We start from the raw sequence: 21,390 nt of genomic DNA, 5'->3' as shown, positions 1-21,390 counted from the left end.
GGGGTATGGCTGAGCCCTTGGCTGCGGCGGGGCTGAAAGAATATGTTATCCTCCTTCTCACATCCACTTCTCCCTCATCCCACAATATCTTCTGATGTACAAGTGGCACATGGTGTAAGCATGCACCTCTTGCTTTCCCACCCTTCACTCAGCACACCCTACCCCTGTGCCTTCCTCATTTCTTACACCCAAGAAATCCAGCTTGCCCAGCCAGTGGTTGAACAAGACATGGGAGAGAAGAGTAAAGAAGAAGAAACACCGTCATTCAATTTAACACTTCCAATTACCAGCTCCTTTAGGTTGGCCATCTGCAGTGTCCTCCACTGAAAGTCAGCAGCCTTCCACCAGCCATACGAGACATCACTAGGATCGGCAAAAGCACACACAAGACTAAGGGAACGCAGAAGAGCGATTAGTTGATCTTTTTTCTGGAATATTGGATGCATATATGGAAAAAGTTGGATTGGAAAGTTTGCTTTATGGTGGCTTTTATTTTAGCATTGTGCCCAACTAGAGCCCCCAGGACTGTGAGCAAGTGATTTTCTCAGGGCCCTTCCTTTAACATCCAAAGCCTTGCTAGTATCCAGCAGCAGTCCCTGCACACTTTAAATGTACTGCATCAAGCCACTACTCCGTTAAAATGTAAAAACACCACTCCAAAAGCTGAAATCGAAACTTGCCTGAAAGATGTATGTGGTCCTTTAAGAAGCGCTGACAACATCTCTATACAACTGGTGCACACACAGTCTTCCGTGCATGGTTAGGAGAGGCGGTCATCATAGGCGGTCCCACGAACGAGGATAACTTGCTTCTACATCAAAAGGGATGAGTTCACAGATGTTTCAATGGAGGACCCGATATTCCAGTCCTGAATTCCAGGGGTAGAACATGCCTGTGCGTGGATTTTTTTTAATGTGTGATGACCTTTGCACATTAGCCACCACATGGGCTTGATAGAGTGCCTTTATCCAGTGGCAAGGGTAAACCAGAATGACTGGAGACCTGCTCTGCTGTACGGACCTAGTGCGCACACATATCGCGTTGTGGGCTGGCCCGTGCTGCCCCTGGGCTCTCGGCTCTTCTGGGCCCCGCACCCTCATTTGCTGCATCTCCGCCACGATCTCTCGCCACTCCTCCGCCACAAACGTTCGCCGCACCTCCGCCATGATCTCTTACCGTTCCACCGTCATGATCTCTCGCTGTTGACCTCTCACCGTTCATCCGCCACGATCTCTCGCCGCTCCTTCACCATAAAACATTCGCCGCACTTCTGCCACGAGCTCTCACCGCACCTCCGCACCAAACATTTGCCGCACTTCCGCCACAATCTCTCGCCGCTCAGCTCTTGTCACATCTCGGCCATGATCTCTCACCAGTCCCCCGCCTCAATCATCCGCCGCACCTCCGCTAAGACCTCTTGCTGCTCATCTGCCCGATCTTCCTGCTCCTCTGCTGTGCCTGGGCCCCGCCGATGTTCCTGCCACACTCTAACTGGTGACCTGGGCTTTGATGACGTCACCCAGTCACCCACCTCAAAGTCATCGCACACTTGGGATGACGCGTGCTGGAAGTTGTAGTAGTATGCCTATGATGTTGAAGGGCTAGCGCTCCAGCTCTTTTATCTTCCTGACCTGCGGTGGTGTCCTCTTGCAAGTCGGGGTGGCCCATGATGTTCCAGGGCCAGCGCTCCAGCTCTTATACTCCTGACCTGCGGTGTGGAGAGCGGCGATGTCCAAAATCGCAGTTGTGTGTCAATTCAAGTGTTGCATGCTGATTGACGTCAGAATCTGCATATTTACATGGGAAAGGTGAGTACAGCGCTGCCGACATTTTCAAAATCGTGGTCATCGCCATTTTTTCAATAAAATCGGCCCTGAATTTAGCGACCTATGTTTTCACAAAGGATAAACATCAATGAAAATGAAAATCAGGTGATTTCTATAATTGGTGACTGATCCACATGTTAATTTTACACCAAGGTGACAGGTTGACAATTTACTCCACTATTTCCATATGAAGAATTGATAAACAGCAAGCGACTGACATTCTGAAAGTATAGGGTGACGTGGAGCTTGGAGAAGGAAGTAAGAAAGTGGGAAGAAACAAACAAGAAAGTAATCATCTTACCTTGACCTTTCTAATGCTCGATAACTCCTAGAAATTAAAAACAGTATCGTCAGACAGGAGTAAAGCAGTTACTGCAACTGTTTAATATTGAAAGGCAATGACTGTTGATTGCAACGTTCATCAGTCTAGAGCAACTAACGTTGAAAGAATGTGCAATTTTATAGCGTCTTTCAAGACTTCAAGGCACCCCAAAACTGCTTTACAGCCAATACAGTACTTTTGAAATTTGGGGCCCAAGTTTCCACACGCACCTAGAACGGCGCAGTCCCGACCTGGATGCCCATTTTTCGCGCCACTAAGTGCGCCTAAAAAAATCCTCCGTATTCTCCACCTACCTGCAGGTCCTCTGGCCCTCGGCACAGCCAGCACAAGCTGTGGGGGGGCGGAGCCAGGTACCTGCGCTGAAAACAGTGCCGGGACCTCTGCACATGCGCGCTACAGTGGGCACGCAAGTGCAGTAGCTCCAGGCGCCGAACTGTGTGGGAGGGGCCCGAAGCACGCAGCCCCTAGCCCTGGCTGAATGGCCTCACTGGGGCTGCGTGAATAAGGCTCCTCCCACGGCCAGCTCCTGCTCCCCCCCGTGACCAGACCCGACACCCGCTCCCCGCACCCCCCTGCCTCCGGACCAGACCCGACACCCGCTCCCCCCCCCCCGACTGACCCGACCTGACCCGCGCTCCTGTCCCCGCCTCCCCGACTGGACCCGACCCGACCCGCGCTCCTGTTCCCGCTCCGCCCCCCCCCCCCGACTGGACCCGATCCGACCCGAGCTCCTGTTCCCGCTCCGCCCCCCCCCCCCCGACTGGACCCGACCCGACCCGCGCTCCTGTTCCCGCTCCGCCCCCCCCACCCCCGACTGGACCCGACCCGACCCGCGCTCCTGTTCCCGCTCCGCCCCCCCCCCCCCCGACTGGACCCGATCCGACCCGAGCTCCTGTTCCCGCTCCGCCCACCCCCCCACGACTGGACCTGACCCGACCCGTGCTCCTGTTCCCGCTCCCCGCCCCCCCGACTGGACCCGAGCTCCTGTTCCCGCTCCGCCCCCCCTCCCCCGACTGGACCCGACCCGACCCGCACTCCTGTTCCCGCTCCCCGCCCCCCCGACTGGACCCGAGCTCCTGTTCCCGCTCCGCCCCCCCTCCCCCGACTGGACCCGACCCGACCCGTGCTCCTGTTCCCGCTCCCCGCCCCCCCGATTGGACCCGACCCGACCCGAGCTCCTGTTCCCGCTCCCCGCCCCCCCGACTGGACCCGACCCGACCCGTGCTCCTGTTCCCGCTCCCCGCCCCCCCGACTGGACCCGACCCGACCCGTGCTCCTGTTCCCGCTCCCCGCCCCCCCGACTGGACCCGACCCGACCCGCGCTCCTGTTCCCGCTCCCCGCCCCCCCGACTGGACCCGAGCTCCTGTTCCCGCTCCGCCCCCCCTCCCCCGACTGGACCCGACCCGACCCGCACTCCTGTTCCCGCTCCCCGCCCCCCCGACTGGACCCGAGCTCCTGTTCCCGCTCCGCCCCCCCTCCCCCGACTGGACCCGACCCGACCCGTGCTCCTGTTCCCGCTCCCCGCCCCCCCGATTGGACCCGACCCGACCCGAGCTCCTGTTCCCGCTCCCCGCCCCCCCGACTGGACCCGACCCGACCCGTGCTCCTGTTCCCGCTCCCCGCCCCCCCGACTGGACCCGACCCGACCCGTGCTCCTGTTCCCGCTCCCCGCCCCCCCGACTGGACCCGACCCGACCCGCGCTCCTGTTCCCGCTCCCCGCCCCCCCGACTGGACCCGAGCTCCTGTTCCCGCTCCGCCCCCCCTCCCCCGACTCGACCCGACCCGCACTCCTGTTCCCGCTCCCCGCCCCCCCGACTGGACCCGACCCGACCCGCACTCCTGTTCCCGCTCCCCGCCCCCCCGACTGGACCCGACCCGCTCCTGTTCCCGCTCCACGCCTCCCCGACTGGACTCGACCCGACCCGACCCCCCCCCCCCCCACTGGACCCGACCCAACTCCCGCTCCCGGACTGGATCCGACCTGACTTCCCCCACTCCCTCTCCCTCCCCCCCCCCCGTCCCTCTCCCTCCCCCTCCCCCCTCCCTCTCCCTCCCCCCCTCCCTCTCCCTCCCCCCCTCCCCCCCTCCCTCTCCCTCCCTCCCCCCCCCGACCCGAACCGAACATCCCCGACCCGACCCAACCCAACGCAACGCCACTTACCTGTAAATCTGGTGCTGGGGACGGGCCCTGCCCAAAGTCTCGGGCTGGCCCGTTCAGCCCTCGGTCCCGAAAGGCCTGCCTGAAGCACTTTCACACAGGTAGGAAGTTGGTTTATTTAATCTTTTCTTTGCTTATAAATGTTTATTCAGGTTGAATTTATTTGTATAATATTTGTATAAGTATAAATAAGGATTTATTATAGAATTTAATGACTTCCCTTCCCTCCCCCCCCCTCGTTCTGGACGCCTAATTTGTAACCTGCGCCTGATTTTTTAATGTGTAGAACAGGTTTTTTCAGTTCTACAAAAATCTTCACTTGCTCCATTCTACTTTAGTTTGGAGTACGTTTTCACTGTGGAAACTTTCAAATCAGGCGTCAGTGGCCGGACACGCCCCCTTTTGAAGAAAAAATTCTGTTCCAAAGTAGAACTGTTCTACCTGACTAGAACTGCAGAAAAAAAAATGTGGAGAATTGCGATTTCTAAGATAGTCCGTTCTCCACCAGTTGCTCCTAAAAATCAGGCGCAAATCATGTGGAAACTTGGGCCCATAGTCACTGCAGTAATGTAGAGAAATGGGGCAGCCAATTTGCATACAGCAAGGTCTCACAAACATCAACGAGATAAATATATAACACGTCTAACTCTTTTTGGCATACAGTAGCCCTTCAATGTAACACTCTGATATGCATCAGATCATTGCCACAAACACTACCTGATGCACCAATCCCGTAATTAGATCAAGGACCATCAGGTGCGATGTTCCCGAGCAATTAAAATGAACTAAACAAAGAATAATGACAGCAAACATAGGTCGGATTTTCTGTACCTGGGCAAGTTGAGTGCGGGTGGTCGGCATAGCGGGTCGCGACCCTGTTGCTGTTTCCATCCCGCTTCAGAAAACGACTTTGTGTCAATGGGGCCTATTAAGCCAGTCCAGCGCATTACCCGGTCCAATTATTTGGTGCTAGTCTAATGACGTCCCCCATAACGTGTTTTCAGCCAGTAGATTTAAGAGGCCATGGCCACATTGCATTTGAAGGTTCATCTTGGAGTGTGCTGTGAAGCACCTTGCGATGTTTTACTTTATTAAAGGCATTATATAAGTTAACGTTGTTATGCGGTCACTGCACTGGAGCTTTTGTTTGCTCCAAACACTTGGAAACATGACTACACAGAGGCAAAGGGCTGCACCCAGGTTCTTCAATGACTCCCTCTGTATGCTTGGAGGTCCTCTCCCCTTCAGATGGGTGGAAGAGACCTCCCCAGGAGAAAAAAAGAGCCTGGCAATAAATTGGAGAGGAGGTCAACCGCCAGGATGTGGTTAGGAGGACCTGGGTACAGTGCCGGAAATGTTTCAATGATCTCATTAGATCAGGAAAAGTGAGTACAAAGCCACATTCAAATTCATCCTGTTGTGCCTCTCATCACATCCTCATCAGTCTGCCTCCACAAAAGTATTCCTGCACATCAATACTCACACCAACATACCTTCCATGTCCACCCATCCTTCTCTCTCTATGTACATTATCACATGCCCATCTTACTATCCACCCCTCACACTCACCCTCATGCTAATGCAATCATACCAACTATCACAAGGCAGCAATTTGGCATTGCCACCCACTCCATCATAGTCTCCCTCTAAAGATCTAACCCATCCATTCGTTAGACTCATTACATCACTCTCACACATTATGAAGACTGACATCTAAACTAGAGGTGCCTTTGGCCAAAGGGACTGGAAAATGAGAAACTAAGACAATGAGTTAGAATTTGCTAGCAAAATAACGATGAAGCTAATGGTGATCGTTGCTATTTATGCGTAAAATGTACAGCAACTTCAGGTGAGGAGCAGATGCGCAGTTAAATGCGAATTTCCAAATGTGCTGTCTGAGTTGAACCCCATCCACCATCTTAAACATTCCCGCCCTCTACCACCGGCGCACCATGGCTACAGTGTGTACCATCTACAAGTATCACTGCAGAAACTCACCAAGGCTTCTTTGACAGCATCTTAAATTAGATGAAGGAATTGAGTGTAATATCTCCAAGTTTGCAGATGACACTAAGCTGGGTGGCGGGGTAAGCTGTGAGGAGAATGCTAAGAGGCTGCAGGGTGTCTTGGACAGGTTAGGTGAGTGGGCAAATGCATGGCAGATGCAGTATAATGTGGATAAATGTGAGATTATTCACTTTGGTGGCAAAAACAGGAAGGCAGAATATTATCTGAATGGCGACAGATTAGGAAAAGGCGAGGTGCAATGAGACCTGGGTGTCATGGTACATCAGTCATTGAAAGTTGGCATGCAGGTACAGCAGCGGTGAAGAAGGCAAATGGCATGTTGGCCTTCATAGCTAGGGGATTTGAGTACAGGAGCAGGGAAGTCTTACTACAGTTGTACAGGCCCTTGGTGAGGCCTCACCTGGAATATTGTGTTCAGTTTTAGTCTCCTAATCTGAGGAAGGATGCTCTTGCTATTGAGGGAGTGCAGCGAAGGTTCACCAGACTGATTCCCGGGATGGCAGGGCTGACATATGAGGAGAGACTGGATCGACTGGGCCTGTATTCACTGGAGTTTAGAAGGATGAGAGGGGATCTCATAGAAACATATAACATTCTGACGGGATTGCACAGGTTAGAGGCAGGAAGAATGTTTCCGATACTGGGGAAGTCCAGAACCAGAGAAGACAGTCTAAGGATAAGAGGTAAGCATTTAGGACCGAGATGAGGAGAAGCTTCTTCACTCAGAGAGTTGTTAACCTGTGGAATTCTCTACCGCAGAAAGTTGTTGAGGCCAGTTCGTCAGATATATTCAAGAGGGAGTTAGATATGGTCCTTCTGGCTAAAGAGATCAAGGGGTATGGAGAGAAAGCAGGAAAGGGATACTGAGGTGAATGATCAGCCATGATCTTATTGAATGGTGGTGCAGGCTTGAAGGGCTGAATGGCCTACTCCTGCACCTATTTTCTATGTTTCTATGTTTCAAAACCTCCACTATGGAGAAGGACAAGAGTAGCTTGGAAATATATCGCCGTATCTTTATTGTCACTAGGTCAAAATCCTGGAACTCCCTTCCAACAGCACTGTGGGAGTACCTTCACCACACGGACTGCACCAGTTCAAGAAGGCGGCTCAGCACCACTTTCTCAAGTGCAATTAGCGATGGGCAATAAATGCTGGCACAGCCAGCGATGCCCACATCCCATCTCTTCATAACTTTAAACACCTCAATCAAATCACACAACAATTCCCTGTGTTCTTATGAATGCAGTTCCAATATTTCAAGTCTTTCTTTGTATTTTCACTTTCTCATACTGAAAGCAAACTAGTTAATGCAGCTAGTTAATTCTAAAACTCACAGTACACTGTGAAGACTGATCTCTCAACTAGAGGAAGAATTGGGAAAAGGGAGTGAAAGTAAGAAAGAAAGTGGGAAATATCTCACCTCTGTTGATTAACTTGATTGTCAACTCTAGAAATCAAAAGTAACATGTTAGATGATGAGAAACCAATTACTAAAATCAGTTTACAGCAAACTGTCATGACGCCTCATTATAACACTTTGGTACATGACAAGGGCAGAAAGACAATGGCGGGAGCCTTAGTGCCATCCCTACAAAAGAGACAGCGAGGCTTGAGGCTAGCAACATGCTCGTGATACTGAACAAGCCTAAAAAGGGCAGAGAACATTAACACAATTTGTGTATTAGGCTTACTAGCCCCCCAAGTTCTACTTAAATGAGTCATCCACTCCATAAGGTGACTGATGTGCCTCAGCAGCACTCTAGCTGCAAAGTGCCCATTGGAATGAGTACGATAGGAAAAGCTGTCATAAAAATAATTCAATACGCGCACCTTTGCCCTTTACTCACTCTTCAAAAGTCCTGCTTTTTGCTCCCTGTGTAGGATGGAACTTGGAGAAGGGAGTGACAAATGAGACAGTGGGAAGAAATAATCTTACCTTGATCGTTCTGGTGCTATATAACTCCTAGAAATCAAAACAAGTATCAGCAGATAGAAGCAAACCAGTTACAGCAGTTGCTTAATATTAAAATGCAATGGGGTGAAAATTCGATCTTCTCCCATCCCTCTTAGTGTCCCGGAGGGGCTGCAATGGCGGCGGAAAGCATTTATAGCTGCTACAATTTACACTTTTTAATGTGCTGGCCCTTTACATCCAGTAGCAGGACAAAAATTCCCATTGGCTGGCATTCCAGACGGCAAGCATCTTATTATAAAACTCCGCCAGGGACTGTGCCCTTCTCGCTAGGTGGGACGAATTGCACTCTACCATTTTTGCAGTCTTTTTTCCCCCAAGCACAAAATCTCATATCGGATATGCCAAAACAGTAAAATGGTGATAAGGACCAGTGTAATAGCTAGGGTAAGACGGTCTCTTAAAGAATGTTCATCAGAATATTAGGGCCGAGGAAGACTATTTGGTCTATCTCAATTCATTCATCCAGATGCATCTTGAGATAATGTCATGATCAATCTGTATCGTGTGCTCACAATACATCTTCTGCACTGAGTGCATTTTTGCTCACCGAGACACAAGGGACCTGTCCAGGCATTAAGGGAAGTGCAGAAAAGATCCATGATGCTAGTCCCAGTGTTGGAGGTCTGGGCTATTCAGCTTTTGAAAGACTGCTTGTCTGACAAAGTCTTGCATGACTCGCAACATTGAGGAGACCAAAGCCATCATCTTGAAGCTGCCGCAAACATCGATTCCACCCCCATCCCTGGCCACTCTCAGGCTGAACTCCACTTTTTGCAACCTTGGCAAACTATTTGACCCTGACTGAGCCACTGTCCCCATAGCCTCTCCAGCACAAAGACCACCTGCTTCCATCTCCTTAACATCGACTGTCTCCATCTTGTCTCAGCCAATCTGCTGCTAAAACACTTATCCACACTTTTGCCACTTCCAGACCTGACTATTCCATGCTTTCCTGGTCGACCTCCCATCCTCCACATTCTAGAAACTGCAGCTCATCTGAAACTCTGCTTCCTCACCGAGTTCCACTCACGTACCACCCCTGTTCCTGCTGACCTACATGCTGACTGGTTCCACACGCCTCCAATTAATTCTTGTGTTTAAATCCTTTGATGGCCTTGCCCCGTTCTACTTCTGTAACCTCTTCAAGTCCCACAACCACCACAGAAATGTCTGATCTTCCAACTCTAACCTTTTGTGCACCCCGCCCCTCCCTTCAACCCAACATTGGCAGGTGTGCTTTTAATCGTCTGGGCTCTGCGCTTTGGAATTCCTTCCCTAAGCTGCTCTGACTCTGGGGTCGAAATTCAGGTGCACCAGAAAGCTGGTGCACTCATGAATTTTGGAGTGGTACTTACTGCTGGAGCTCCTGGTATGGTAAGTAGATCCATTTTCAGGACTTTGACATTTTTTCAATCAGTCGTGGTGATGTCACAGCGCATGTGAGTCACCATGCTCTGTCCCCTCCGTTAAAGGGGAGATAGCCTATCATTTTTTAACTTTAGCCACTGATCCACTAGGGAGGGTTTCGGCCGGGCCAGCGGTCTGGCACCCAAGAGAGGGTGTCAGGCTGCCCGTTTACGGCCCGGCCGAACTCAGGGGCAGTATTTTGCCAGCCGATCGGCAAGTCGGCCGGCAAAAATTGTTCCATTGCGGCTGTGGCAGTGGGCCCTCCCCTTTAAGGGTGGCCGGCTGCCGGGCCTCACTCAATGCGGAGATGGTGTACCGACAGAGAAACCTGTCAGGGGCACTATGCAGTGGGGGATCAACCAGTTGAGCTGATCATCGCTGGTAAGTAATTTTTATTGCTCAACATTGGCGGTGCAACGACTTGGCGGGATGGGGTCAGGCCGAAAAACCCCCGACCTAAATTTAGGTTGGGTCGGCCTGTAGACCCCAAAGCGGCAGCCATTCAATTTTTAGGTATGGCTGCCGCAAACGGGCTTTAATGGGTCTCTTTGGGACCCTGAATTTCGGCCCCTCCATCTCCAGCTCTCAGTTTAAAACCTTTCTTAAAGCCCACTTTGTTGACTAAGGTTTTGGTCACTCCTAATATCTCCTTTGTTGGCTCAGGGACCATTTTTTGACTGATTACAAGACTGATTGTGGTATGTTTTTCTACATTAAAGTAACGGTTTAAATTTAATTTCTTGTCCTTGTTGTTGAAATATCCAAGCAATCTTATAATACTCCTAGCTGATTCGCTGTGTCGTTGCCTATGATGAGTGAGAGGATATGCTAATATGTGACTTCTGAAGTGTGACAGCTAAACTGTGACAGGAAACAAGTATGATGCTCAAAGGAAGCGCATGCTATATCCAAAACATTTAATGTAACACTAGTCGATCTCATGTGGAGTTATATGTGAGTAGTCAAGACCAAGGACAGCAAACAGGGTTAAAGAGCGGGAGAAATTGGACACTGGCAGTGGAGGGGACAGTAAGGAGATGGATATGAGGGGAGAGGAGGAAGGGATGGAAAAGTGGAAGATGATGTAAGGGGACTGGAATAGGATGGGGAGAGGAGAAGGATGGGGGAAGAGGGAGAGAGACAAGGGACAGAGGGAGTGAAGGCAGGGCAAAAACTTCCATTGCAAGAGGTAGCTTGGATTTTGATCTGAATGGGGTGGATGTAAAGTGTCCTTCCATGAGTCGGCGGGGGAGGGGGGCAGGAAATTAATAATAAACACATGGTAGGAAATAATCGTACCTTGATCTATCTGTTTCTTGGCAAATCCTAGATATTAAAACCAGTATTGTCAGAGAGAAGAAAATCAGTTACTGCAACTAGACAAAATGCAATATTAATTGAATATCAGTATAATTTTATTTGACCTACTTTGACTAATATAGATATTTCCCTGATATACACCAAGCCTGCTGTAACTCTTCTGTACATAAAATTGCCCCTCAATTTAACACTGATATACACAAGCCCCCTTACCACAAACACAATTTGATGCACTAACACCATTATTAGATCCCAGCTGAGTGCTGTCAGTCTCCATGTTGCTGACTGTTATCAGGCTCAATGTTGAGCTGATATCTGATTTGCCCAAACTGGTTTCAGTAAAATGGATCAGGGACCACTTTCGTAATTAGGGTTTGAGGAGGGTCTGTTGAAAAAAACAATGGAATACTGGTGTCACTTAATAACTGGTGCCCTGGAGCATTTATTCGTTAAAAAAATTCGGACAAACAGGATCTTAATACAAGATTCAATCAAAGGGACCTGACCTCTGAACTAATACTGTGTCTGTCATGCACTACCACTGCAAAATATCAGGGAAACCAACTCCAGAAAGTAAGCAGCACACTTTTAATGATTGTAAAGTATAAGTTCCCTGATCCTTATAATAAAAGCATTAAAAGTTTTGTTATAATGTTTTATAATGTATTTGTTCAAATTTGTCCAGATGTAGGCTGTGTACATTAAAGTTAGTGTTCACTAACATGTGTGAACACGATATAAACCTATTAATGCCAATATCTAACAGGAATAAAGCCACAACCAGTCCCACATACACCTCTTCTGACCTGAAGGTAAACTCTAGGACCACGTACAGATGTGACAAATGTCATTGTGACAGCTTCCTTTGTAAATCAAAGCCTCTTCATTGAGCACTATCAGACACGATGTTGCTGAGCAGTTAAAGAAAACAAAACAAAATATAATGGCCCTGAAATCCCGGTTGGAGGCCTCTTTCAGACGAACGCCTCCGACCCGAAATCTTTCTACGAAAGTACTTTCCAGAGGCGCCTTTGATTCCGGTCAGAGGCCTTCTTTTCCCACGCATCGCAGCATGCCCACGTCTTTAAGATACGGACGGAGAAGCTAAAGTCACGTGGGCCTGGACAACTAATCACCGTACAGGATTCTGATTTTACAAGTTCCCATTACTATCAATGAGAATAACCCCCTAAAACACCCAAACACAACATAATAAATAAAAAAAACACCTCACATATTTAAAATTAATTGAAATTAAAGTTGATTAAATGTTTTAGAAAAAAAATATTTTCGGATTTTTTTAAAATGTGTTTTAATAGGGTTTAAAATAAGCTTACCTTAATGGACAAGGTTTTTACTATAAAAATGTGTATTTAAATTTAATTTTGTATGTTTTAAAACTCTTACGCACGTGCTTTTACCAGGCGTAAGAGTTTGAAGGACATTCGCTGGGCAAGAGATTGGCAAATAGCTCATCTCGCCCGCGCGGATGTCCTTCTTCTGGGGATGCGGAAGGTCCGTCATGAGGCATCTTGACAGATCAGAAAACCCGTTTATTGGCGCTGGCGCATGCGCATTGCGCGCCGAAAACCGGCTTTTGCGAGGCCTTGCCGGGTCCATACGCATTCCGTACGGACCCGGCAAGACCATGATTTCACGCCCAATGAAAGCAAACATGGCGTTTAAAAAAAGGATAGTAAAAAATAGGGTGTGAGGGTCCTGTTAGGAGAAAACGATTAATCAACAGACAGGACTTTTGGAAGATATGTCAGCACAGGCTACAAATGACAAGAAAATTATTGATCAGCTGAATCAATATTTTACCTGTTTTCACTTCTGAATGCAATGGAACAATCCCAGTTTTACAGGGTAGGTGTCTAGATAAAATTAGTAAATTAAAAGTAACCTACCGGATAGTATTGTTAAAAGTTAATGAAGATGCAGGAGCTGATTCAATTTATTCTAGAGCACTGAAGGAAATGGCGAGTGTCTTATATGAGGAATTTGTTGTTACTTTCAATAGTTAATTACAGCCTGGAATTGTTCATGGGATAGGAGTCTGTGACAGGTGGCCCCTCTTGTGCAGTCCTTCCCGAGGGATCCAAATAATCCTCCTTGAAGGGGATGGGAAGTTGAAGATTGACTAATATTTCTCTGGTGTTATGAGCTCTCTGCATTAAAAGGAATATAAGAACTGGGCAGGGCTAACAAGGCAAGGGAATACACAATAAATGGTAGATACTGAGAAGTGCAGGCAAATAGAGGGACCTTGGAGTGCATATCCAATCTTTCTCTGGTGTTTTTGGGCTCTCTTCTTTAAAAACAAATGCAAGAAGTGAGAATGATCTCTAGATGGCCTGAGATGCAGTCAAACCCAGGTATCAGACCATAATGAGGGTGATACAGGTGAATGAACCAAGCAATGACATATCATGTGAGGCTGTTCACAGGGTGAAAGCACATAAAGACAAATACTTGCAGATGAATACTGAGGAAATGAAGGTCCCCGCAATATTCCTTGGGCATTAATGGTGAACTGCAGAAGCATATCAACACAGTGTATGTATGTTAGAAACATAGAAAATAGGTGCAGGAGCAGGCCATTCAGCCCTTCTAGCCTGACATCTTAGCTCAATGTATGTTTAATTTAGCCAGATCTGATAAAAGGAGTGAGCCATATCTTTCAGTGAAACATTGCAGCACTGTGGAGTTGGCATTGATTGTCCTGTCCCCACCTGCCACTACTGTACTTGTGGTCCTTCCCCTGTGGAACACTATCTCAGGGTTCCAAATAATGCCTTCCTGCTCTGCCTAATGCCAGTAAGAAGCACTTCCACTGCCACATAACTGAACTCTCATTCATTCTGTTGGTTTACCAGTCATCTTATAATTGAATATTAATTCCATATTAATTGAATCACTGGACAGGGAATTAATTTTAAAGAAAGCTAAAAATCTAGTTAATTTGCTTCAATTGCTGATTTTCTAATTATAACTTAATTTCTAATTATTGTATATATTATTTAATTTTGGTTTATTATAATTAATCTTTATTATACTGATTTTACTATTGTATACTCCTTATTGTATTATTTACAATGTAATTTGAATTTCTTTTTTTAAAGTTTTTTTGCCTGTGTCTATCTGCGTGCGCATTTTGGCTGCTGCTTCAGACTCAAGTCTTTTACCTCTTTTACACTTCCTTCTCCTGCTTTTTCTCTCTTTCCCTCTCTTGTCAATATCTAACGTGTTGTAAGACTGTTGTGAAGCGCCTTCAGACGTTTTACTACGTTAAAGGCACTATATAAATAAAAGTTATTATTATTATCTTCTGCTGAGCAGCATTTAGAGCTGCTGTAATTTACACTTTTTAATGTGCTGGCACTTTACATCCAGTAGCAGGACTAAAATTCCCATTGGCTGGTGTTCTAGACGGCATGAATGGCCCTTATTATATAACACAGATTGAATCCCAAACTCTGCCAGATACTGTACCCTTCTCGCTAGGTGGGACAAATCGCACTCCACCATTTTTGCAGTGTTTTCACCCAAGCACAAAATCTAGGCTAATATCTGATCTGCCAAAATGATTTCTGTGGTATGGTGACAAGGATCAGTCTTGTAGTTAAGGTAAGCTGGTCTCTGAAAGGAACAATAGAATGTTCACATGAATATTAGGGATGAGGAAGTCTATTTGGTCAATGAAGAAGACATAAAAGATCCCATGGCACTATTTCAAAGAAGAGCAGGGGAGATATCCCCGGTGTCCTGGCCAATATTTATCCCTCAATCAACATAACAAAAAAACAGATTATCTGGTTTTTATCACATTGCTGTTTGTGGGAGCTTGCTTGTGCGCAAATTGGCTGCCGCGTTTCCTACATTACAACAGTGACTACGCTCCAAAAGTACTTCATTGGCTGTAAAGCACTTTGAGATGAAGGGCGCTACATAAATCCAAGTCTTTCTTTCTTTCTTTAATTCATTTATCTTGAGGAGGATGTCATGATCAATCTGTATCGTGTGCTCACACTACATCTTCTGCATTGAGTGCATTTTTGCTCGCCGAGACAGAAGGGACATGTCCAGGCATTCAGGGAAGTGCAGAAAAGAGCCATGAGACTGGTTCCAGTGTTGGAGGTTTGCGCTATTTGGCTTTTGAAAGACTGCTTGTCTGACATCCGGTCTTGCATGACCCGCAACACTGGGAAGACCGAAGCCATCATCTTGAACCTGCCATGAACATCAATTTCACCACTATCCCTGGCCACTCCCTCAAGTTGAATCCTACTATTCGTAACCTTGGAAAACTATTTGACCCTGACTGAGCCACTGTCCCCATAGCCTCGCCAGCACAAAGACCACTTACTTCCATCTCCTTAACATCGGCCATCTCCATCTTGTCTCCGCCTATCTGCTGCTGAAACACGTATCCACGTTTTTGCCACTTCCAGACCTAACTATTCCATGTTTTCCTAGCCAACCTCCCATCCTCCACATTCTAGAAACTGCAGCTCATCTAAAACTCAGCTGCCTGTATCCTCTTCCTCACTGAGTTCCACTCACGTACCACCCCTGTTCCTGCTGACCTACATGCTGACCGGTCCCACACGCCTCTAATTAATTATCGTGTTTAAATTCTTTGATGGCCTTGCCCTCTTCACTTCTGTAACCTCTTCAAGTCCCACAACCACCACAGAAATGTCTGATCTTCCAATTCTGGCCTTTTGTGCATCCCCCTCCCTTCAACCCACCATTGGCAGATGCGGTTTTAATCGTCTGGGCTCCGTGCTCTGGAATTCCCACCCTAAGCTGTTCTGATTCTCCATCTCCAACATCTCAGTTTAAAACCTTTCTTAAAGCCCACCTTGTTGACTAAGGTTTTAGGCACCCATCCTAATATCTCCTTTGTTGGCTCGGGGACAATTTTGTGTCTGATTACAAGCAACGTCGTATGTTTTTCTACATTAAAGGCACAACATAAATTCAGTTTCTTGTTGTTGTTGAGGTATCCAAGTAATCTGATAGGTGTCCTAGCAGATTAGCAGTGGTGTTGCTTATAGTAAGTGAGAGGATATGCTTAAGTGCGACAGGAAACAAGTGTGATGTTCATAGGAAGTGCATGCTCTATCAGAAAAATGTAATGTAACACTAGTCGATCTCCTGTGGCGGAATATCTGAGGAGTCAAAACCAAGGGCAGCAATCAGGACAAACAGGGTTAAAGGGCGGGAAAGAATTGGACACTGGCAGAGGAAGGAGGCAGTGGAGGGTAAGGAGATAGATAGGTGGAGAGAGGATGAAGGGATGGGAAAGTGGAAGAAGAGGTAATGGGATGAGAATCGGATGGTGATAGGAGGAGGATGCTGAAGGAGAGAAAGAGAGGAGAAAGAGAGAAAAGAGATAGAGAGAGAGAAAAGAAAGAGAGAGAAAAAGAGAAAGAAAGAGAGACAGAAGTGCAAAAACCTCAATCGGAAGAGGTAGCTGGGATTTTGATCTGAATGGGGCAAGGGTATGAACTGCCCTTCCTTGACTCAGGAGTGGGGAGGGGTAATTAACACATGAGATAAGAAATAATCGTACCTGAATCTATCTGCTGCTTGGCAAATCCTAGAAATTAATACCAGTATCGTCAGAGAGAAGAAAATCAGTTACTGCAACTGGACAAAATGCAATATTAATTGAATATCAGTATAATTTTCTTTGACCTACTTTGACTAATATAGATATTTCCCTGATGTACACCAAGCCTGCTGTATCTCTTCGTGACATAAAATTGCCCTTCAATGTAACACTGATATACACAAGCCCTTCACCACAAACACAATTTGATGTACTAACATCATTGTTAGATCTTAGTTGAATGCTGTCAGTGTCCATGTTGACTGTTATCTGGCTCAATGTTGAGCTGATATCTGATTTGCTTAAATTGGTTTCAGTAAGATGGATCAAGGACCACTTTAGTAATTAGGGTTTGAGGGTCTGTTGAAAAAACAATAGAATACTGGTGTCACAATAACTGGTGCCCTGGAGCATTTATTAGTTAGAAAAAAAGTCGGGCAAACAGAATCTTAGTATAACATCCCAACACAATGACCCGACCTTTGAGCTTATACTGTTCCCGTCATGCATTGCCACTCCAAAGTATCAGGGTAACCAGCTACAGGAGGTAAGCAGCACACTCGAATGATTGCAGATTTCCACAACAAGAATGACACTGGACTTTGATGCCATTGTAGAGAGGGGTGACAAACTGCATTGTTCACATTAAGCAAAGAGCTTTGAAAAAGGGGGTAAGTTTGGTTTAAGTATTGCAATGCATAATTTCTTGAGCATTTATGGCCCACCATACAATTTCCATACTCAGATGTGGCCCTCAGGCCAAAAGATTTGCCCACCCCTCGACAGCTGAAGGCACGGCTGCCAATGGTAGTGCAGAGGAAGTGGGGCTGCATAAGAGACCAAAGTTGGAGTTCTCAGAAGGCTGAAGGAGGTTATGGAGATAGGGCGGGACAGGTCCATGGAGAAATTTTAACACAGGGGTGAAAATGCAAACCCCTGAACATCATGGGATACCATCAATATCATGCCTCTTCACTCACTATATCTCTCTCAATTACTGGCTCAAAGACATCCACTGCTAGAAGTTAACTGGGGGGAGTGCACCTTGTGAGGTACAGAGCATGTGACCAAAATGAGCCTGCAGTAGCATGGGTCGGAATCTTTCCATTGCCTTGTGTGCGGGTTTGAAGGCGATCGGCTGTATATATAGAGAAAATAGGCAGCGCGTCGGGAATCCGCCGCCATCCCATCTCCTCGCGCTTTTAATTCGGGCACGTTTCCCAGCACGCCACAAACCCGATCGGCAGAGGCGGGCAACCTAATTCAACTCATTAACTGTCATGTTTGTAACTACAATGTAACACCACTGTATTACTGTATGGACTCAACTTAGATGCACACCTTGACCACAGGGGCTGATCACACAGGTATATAAAGGGAGGTCCCACGCAGGGTCATGACTTCTGGAGTCCTGAAATAAAGAGTTAAGGTCACAGAGTGGTCTTGTCCCTGGAATGTGCCTTGTGTGGTTTCATGCTGTAGAGTAAGGACTTTACATTAACTGCTTGTTTTCAGATTCTTAAGTGGGTTTTTAACAGCCGCTTTGAATTTAACAGCATGAGCACTGGAAGCACGCAACTCGGAACCTCGCCTGTGAAGGGGGGGTAGAAGCTCAGTAGCCATTGTGCGAGTGCATTAATTGAGAGCTGGGAAAACCACATAAACACACAAAACTTACACCTCATTAGTTGCTGAAGGGAAAGGCTCATGCTGATTCCATTGTGTGCACAGATTTATGTTGCTGGAGTTGCAGGCCATTTCTGTAACCTCGGAAACCACTCTCAGCAAATTGCGAGTCAGTATTAGAACACTGAGGGGTTGGCATTCTCATCGCTAGTTGACCTGCCATCTACGACATTAGCATGGGCGACGCTTATATTGTCTCATCTTGGTCCTCAGAATTGGACCAAGATGAGCATTACCAGCAGCAGCAGCCACAAGAGCAGCCTTCTCCTCAACAGAAAAGTGATCAGCACAGGGCTGCACCGCACCGGAGACGATACCCCAACCCAGGGTATACAGGCAGAGGATGAGATTCCTCAACATGACTGAGCAGCAGCGCCAAAGGAGGCTCAGGCTATTACGGCAGGTCATCGCAGACATTTGCAGCCTACTGGAATCAAGCCTGCAGCCCAGAGGACCTGGCGGACACATTTTACCATTGGCTGTAAAGGTCACCACCACCCTCAACTTCTTCGCCTCAGTCTCCTTTCAGAGATCTGCAGCAGACATTTGCGGCATCTCGCAGTCGGCCGCCTACAGATGCATCACCCAGGTTACCGATGCCATGGTTAACAAGACAGCCAATGATGTAAACTTTGCCACTGACGAAGCCAGTGTTACTGTGCTGGCGCTTGGCTTTGTAGACTGCAGGACGCTATCAATGGACTGGTCAGGTGGGCAGAACAGTGGCAAATGGAATTCAATCTGGAGAAGTGTAGGGAAATGCATCTGGGGGGAGGTCTAACAAGGCAAGGGAGTACACAATAAACGGTAGGACATTGAGAAATGTAGAGGAACAGAAGGACCTTGGAGTGCATGTCCACAGATCCCTGAAGATAGCAGAACAGGTAGATAAGGTGGTTAAGAAGGCATACGGGATACTTGCCTTTATTAGCCGAGGCATAGAATATAAGAGCAAGGAGGTTATGCTTGAGCTGTATAAAACACTAGTTAGGCCACAGCTGGAGTACTGTGTGCAGTTCTAGTCACCACATTACAGGAAATATGTGATTGCATGAGAGAGGGTACAGAGGAGATTTATCAGATGTTGCCTGGACTGAAGAATTTTAGCTATGAGGAAAGATTGGATAGGCCGAGTTTGTTTTCTTTGGAGCCTGAGGGACCCAGATCGAGTGGCTAGGAAAGACCTATTCTCCTTAGCAGAGTGGTCAATAACCAGGAGGCATAGATTTAAAGTAATTGGTAGGAGATTTAGAGGGGATTAAAGGAGAAATAATTTCACCCAGAGGGTGGTGGGGTTCTGGAACTCACTGCCTGAAAGGGTGGTAGAGGCACAAACCCTCATAGCATTTAAAAAGTACTTGGATATGTACTTGAAGTGCCGTAACCTAGAAGGCTAGGAACCAAGAGCTGAAAAGTGGTATTAGGCTGATAACTTTTGGTGGCCGGCACGGACACGATGGGCCGAATGGCCTTCTTCCATGCTGTAAATTTTTATGATTCTACGATTCTTTGCAGCCCTGGCTGGCTTCCCACAGGTGCAGTCATTGACTGAACACAGGTGGCCATCAAGGCAACCCCACATCACCCAGGAGTGTTTGTGAACCGCAGGGGCTTCCACACCCTCAATGTGCAGCTCGTCTGCAACCATAGGAAGATGCATGTGTGCACCAGATTTCCTGGCAGCTGTCATGACTCTTTCATCCTGTGCCAATCCACCCTCCCTCAACTCCTCACACCACCAAATAGATTTACCGGTTGGCTGCTTGGAGACAAGGACTATCCACCAAAGACGTGGCTCATGACACCCTTGAGAAGGCCAAGTGATGAAAAAAGAAAGACTTGCATTTATATAGTGCCTTTCATGACCACCGGACGTACCAAAGCACTTTACAGCCAATTAAGTACTTTTTGAAGTGCAGTCACTGTTGTAATGTAGGAAACGTGACAGCCAGTTTGCACACAGCAAGCTCCCACAAACAGCAGTGTGATAATGACCAGATTTTCTGTTTTGTTATGTTGATTGAGGGATAAATATTGGCCAAGACACCAGGGATAAATCCCCTGCTCTTCTTCAAAATAGTGCCATGGGATCTTTAACGTCCACTTGAGAGAACTGACGGGGCCGGAGTTTAACATTTCAACCTAAAGATGGCACATTCAACAGTGCAGCACTCCCTCAGCACTGCGCTGGAGTGTCAGCCTATATTTTTAAGCATAAGTCCCTGGAGTGAGCCTTGAACCCACAATCTTCTGACTCAGAAGTGAGAGTGCTGCCCACTGAGCCATGGCTGAGGCCGAGGAGCGTTATAATGAAAGCCAGATGTGTCATAGAGCAAAAAATAGGCAAGTTCAAGATGCGTTTCAGATGCCTTGACAGATCTGGAGTAGCTCTTCAGTGTGCACCAGCCAGGGTCTCCAGAATCGTCGTTGTTTGCTGTGCGCTGCACAACATAGCGCAGCAGCAGGAATTGGAGCTGCATAAGGAGCAAGGCGCAGATCACCCAGCCTCTTCAGAGGAGGAGGAGGAAGAGGAGCAACAGCTGGAAGACGAGGAGGAGAAGCAGGAACCTATGGTCGAGATGGCACCAGCAGCGGCGCACATTGTTGCTCGGCAGGCCAGTGACGTCTTCATCATGGCCAGATTTACTTAACTTGCTCCAATCCACCCACATGGCTGCCACATGCTGTGCTAAGAGCCCCCCGCCCCGAACAACACCATAAAGCGTCCCAACAATGCAAGCAAAATGGGTAAGACTGGAAAGTAGTGAAAATAAATACATTTATATGTGTAATAACAACAATGGAACCTTAACAATAACATTGCTTTATACACCCAGGTCCATACCCTTGTGTATCTAGGATTGTGTCATTTTTCTATTCTGAGTGCTTCTATGAGATGCACCCCCTGTGGCTTCCGCAGAGATAGAAGCAGGCTGCTCACTTCCCTGCTTTGACTGCTTTGACACTTTTGATGGCCGTCCTTTGGGTTTTGGAGCCTGTGAGGGCCCCGCCGAAGACAGTT

At 47.6% G+C, this 21,390-nt stretch overlaps 1 protein-coding gene across 50 annotated transcripts in view; it reads right to left on the bottom strand.

Annotated features, from left to right (window-relative positions):
• Positions 1–21,390, bottom strand: part of LOC139232545 (heat shock protein DDB_G0288861-like) — a 990,854-nt gene that overhangs the window by 261,674 nt on the left and 707,790 nt on the right. For 48 of the 50 annotated variants that reach the window (XM_070862910.1, XM_070862948.1, XM_070862943.1 and 45 more), the window contains 5 exons: positions 16,644–16,670; positions 11,042–11,068; positions 8,297–8,323; positions 7,781–7,807; positions 2,128–2,154 (listed from right to left, as the gene is read on the bottom strand). In XM_070862910.1, the coding sequence (XP_070719011.1) occupies positions 2,128–2,154; positions 7,781–7,807; positions 8,297–8,323; positions 11,042–11,068; positions 16,644–16,670 (135 nt within the window). The remainder of the gene's footprint in view (positions 1–2,127; positions 2,155–7,780; positions 7,808–8,296; positions 8,324–11,041; positions 11,069–16,643; positions 16,671–21,390) is intronic. The other 2 variants (XM_070862915.1, XM_070862932.1) reach the window with 1 other exon arrangement.

This window comes from Pristiophorus japonicus, chromosome 20, assembly GCF_044704955.1.
Source record: "Pristiophorus japonicus isolate sPriJap1 chromosome 20, sPriJap1.hap1, whole genome shotgun sequence".
NCBI lineage: Eukaryota > Metazoa > Chordata > Chondrichthyes > Pristiophoridae > Pristiophorus > Pristiophorus japonicus.
The sequence above is the reverse complement of the archived record's forward strand: the minus strand, read 5'-3'. Positions and strand labels throughout refer to the sequence as shown.